Source organism: Amaranthus tricolor, chromosome 5, assembly GCF_026212465.1.
Source record: "Amaranthus tricolor cultivar Red isolate AtriRed21 chromosome 5, ASM2621246v1, whole genome shotgun sequence".
NCBI lineage: Eukaryota > Viridiplantae > Streptophyta > Magnoliopsida > Caryophyllales > Amaranthaceae > Amaranthus > Amaranthus tricolor.
The window spans coordinates 16,642,043-16,645,328 of record NC_080051.1 but is presented as its reverse complement, the minus strand read 5'-3'; the positions used below and the strand labels follow the sequence as shown (position 1 = coordinate 16,645,328).

Here is a 3,286-nt window from a genome sequence, read left to right as displayed (position 1 = left end):
ATTATATTTATTTACCTAATTATTATATAATCTTAAATTTGTATATTTATTTGACATTTATGTGATGAAAAAAAAGACTTTATATGATGAATAATTGAAGAAAAAAACCCAAAACTTTCAAAAAAAAAAAACCAAAATTATACAAGGCCCGTTTTTTATTTACGCATAGCGCTCAAAAATTATCAGAAATCACACTTTAAACACCCAAAAAAAAATCCTTGCAACGAAAGGGTATCACTATTAAGTCATATCATCATTGAACAATTCTTTCAAAGATTCATTGATCACATTCTTCTTAGATAGATGTGACCTTAAAGACCAGAAATTATGTTACATTATGAGCAAAGATATTACAAACTGTAACACTAAAACATGAAACTATGAATATATTACTATGAATCAAGAGGGTTGCCAAAAGGAGAGTGCACAGAAGATTCTCCCCTTCCATCCTTGTAGCATCCAGTGTCTATCTTCATCTAAAAGAAAATCTTCATGGTAGTTTGCCTTTATCATAACCTTAGCTTGCCTCACAAATTCCCGGTCTAAAGGCAGCTGCCTTAATCCAGCCCTTACTGATCGAACCTGCCACTGCTTGTATGTTTCAGGCCTTTGTATTCTCTCCGAACCCTCACACGCTACCACATTTATAAGCTCTTTCGCATAAACCTCGCTCTCGATCAGCTGTCTTTCATGTGCGTGTTGAGGAAGAGTCGCTTCAAACACCTCAAAGATCGACGAATAGTGAAACAGCGCCTCTTTAAACCGACTAATAAAGAACGGAGCAGTGAATGTACCATTCACAATTCCATGAATGAAAAGATTGGGATTTAACTTTCTTATGAGATCTAAGAAAGCATCCCTAGGACTATTTGCATCAACTGTCTCATCAAGTAATGTACCAGACCTGCACATACAGTTCACAATAACAATCTCATCACTTTCAATCTTTAGTTCTTCTGGCTGTACATTTTCCCATTTCTCAGCTATGCCTTGATACTCGAATGGAACACCAAATCTCTCACAATACCCAGCTAACCGCCGCCCTGTAGCATTAATCCGTTCACATGGCCGAAACCCAGGCTGCGGAAGGTCTATCCCTGTGATACAGAGTTTAGGAGGACCGTTTGGTCGTTTCGACAGGGATTGAATCAGACAAGGCCATTGCAAACCCAAGAATACACCAAAATCAATGATGTGGATTTTGGTTGCTTTCTCAGTTAACTTGAGAATTGCATTGTTAGCTAGAAAGAAATTCACCCTTTTAAAGGGAATGGCTGAAACATACACCCTGTAACCTTTCAAGAAATCGGATGATGAAATTTGTATATCCGATATATTAGTAGTGAATGTCGAACCAGTGCCTGCTAAACGCGCCTCTAAACCATTCGCTACATGATGTGCTAGCCTTTGGATGCTATCACCATATGGTGAAGAATGCTGCCTAATTTGCTTAAGCAATTCATTCGCCGTCCTTAGATCGAAGCTTGAAACAGCCTGTGCACACTGTATCAATAGAGTCCTTAGATCAACTTCATCTACCTTTATGTTTTGCTTCTTCCCGCGGGTTTTTCTACTCCGATCCCCTCCTTTTTTCGACATCTTACCACCCCCCTCGTCTGTTGAACACCGACTATTAGGACTGTAAGTGACATCCTCATTGTGTTCATCACAAAGCAATACATCATCATATTCCTTCATCTCAGCATAATCTTCACTTATAGCAGCCTGAATTTTATTACTCCTCACTCCTTCATCACTCACATAATCCCTTTGTCGGCTTTTCTTCCGCCTTAAGCCCTTAACCGACTTCTCCCTCTTCACCGGAACACTCGATGAGAGGTTATTAGCAACAACATCACTAACTAGCCCATCATTGGGATCCTCAACATTTGGGTCATAGGTTTGAGGATTCAGTTCCAAGCAGGATTGAACAAAATCATCAAGACTAACAAATGGGTCTAATTCAGGATGGTTGAAACTCAAGTTTGAATCTAATGAACTAAAACTATTATTAGAACAGGTAGCATCTGGGCTTTCAGGGTTTTGATTTTGAGTTGAATCTGAAGGTGGGTAAGGGTATGATTCCCCAAGAACATCATATAATGATTTCTCAGTAGCTTGGAGAGCCAGAAATTCTTGTGCAGAAGCAGGATTCTCATCCAAATTTTCTTCCAAGAGAATTTCACTGATAAACTTGAGGCAATCATCAGGAAAATCAGGAATTTCTGAACTAATATTACTCTCATTTTGCTCAAGGGAAAGGGTACCCAGATTAATTAAATTTGGTGCTTCTAAACTGATATTACCCTCATTATGATCAGATGGAAGGAATTGAGGATCAATATAATCAGAGTTTTGAAAAAATTCTTCAAAAAGTGAGTTCTTTGGAAAGTTTGAAAGCAATTCTGGGTTAAGCTTGAAGATATTATTCATGAAATCAGAATCAACATGTACAGAATTCATATTTTCTCAACAAGGATTATTGTTTTGAATGATTTCTCAAAAACCCAACAAAATAATACCAAAATCAACCAAGAAACCAGCAATGAACTTAGAGATTGACGCAAACTTTAAAATTCCAAAATTCCCAACAAGAAAAAAATCTTTTCTTGACTAAAAATCAATCAAACAAACCAATTAAGAGAGAAATTGAAACAAATTTAAAAGAAAGCAAGGTTTAATGGGATAAAACGAGTGATGATTGAAGTAACAGACGGAAGAAGATAAGAAAAAACCCAAGATTGTAGCTCTGGCCTGAGAATAAAAGGTTATATAAACAGGGTGTAGAAGAACTGTAGCAATTAGTAAGAATCTTCATGGAAGGAGATAAAAGGAGACAAAAACAGAAAAAGTATGATCTGGGAATCAACATCAAAAGAAATAGATTAAGTTGGTCAATGTTTTGAGTATTACTAGTATAGTGGGATTTCAAGTAAACATCAATTAAAATGACAAATAAAGAGAAATATGTAGGCCATCTTTACTTGCTCCCCAAGAACGAGAACTTTTGGTGTACTTGGAGATAAGGTCCTAGACTATTACATGTTGATTTTGTATTAATTTGGAAGAGTCTTAGACGATTACATGTTGATTTTGTATTAATTTGGAAGAGTCTGGTTATGCAATGATCTGATGACGTTAGCTAGAGTTGATAATGAGGTCAGATCAAATTTTATATAGATCGAGACAAATTAATGTTCATTTAGATTTGACCCACCCTAACCTATTAAAAAGTTCATCCAATGATCTTTATATTGTGTCAATTTGCCCACATATATAATAATGT

The 3,286-nt window shown here is 36.3% G+C and overlaps 1 protein-coding gene across 1 annotated transcript; it reads right to left on the bottom strand.

Moving 5' to 3' along the window:
* Positions 1-218: 218 nt before the first annotated feature.
* Positions 219-3,005, bottom strand: LOC130814102 (scarecrow-like protein 33). Its single transcript, XM_057680105.1, has one exon. The coding sequence runs from the start codon at positions 2,461-2,463 to the stop codon at positions 400-402; it is 2,064 nt and encodes a 687-aa protein (XP_057536088.1). The 5' UTR covers positions 2,464-3,005; the 3' UTR covers positions 219-399.
* Positions 3,006-3,286: the final 281 nt, after the last annotated feature.

Excerpts from the sequence above, each read along its gene's own strand:
- LOC130814102 (XM_057680105.1), bottom strand. The coding sequence starts at position 2,463 with ATGAATTCTGTACATGTTGATTCTGATTTCATGAATAATATCTTCAAG.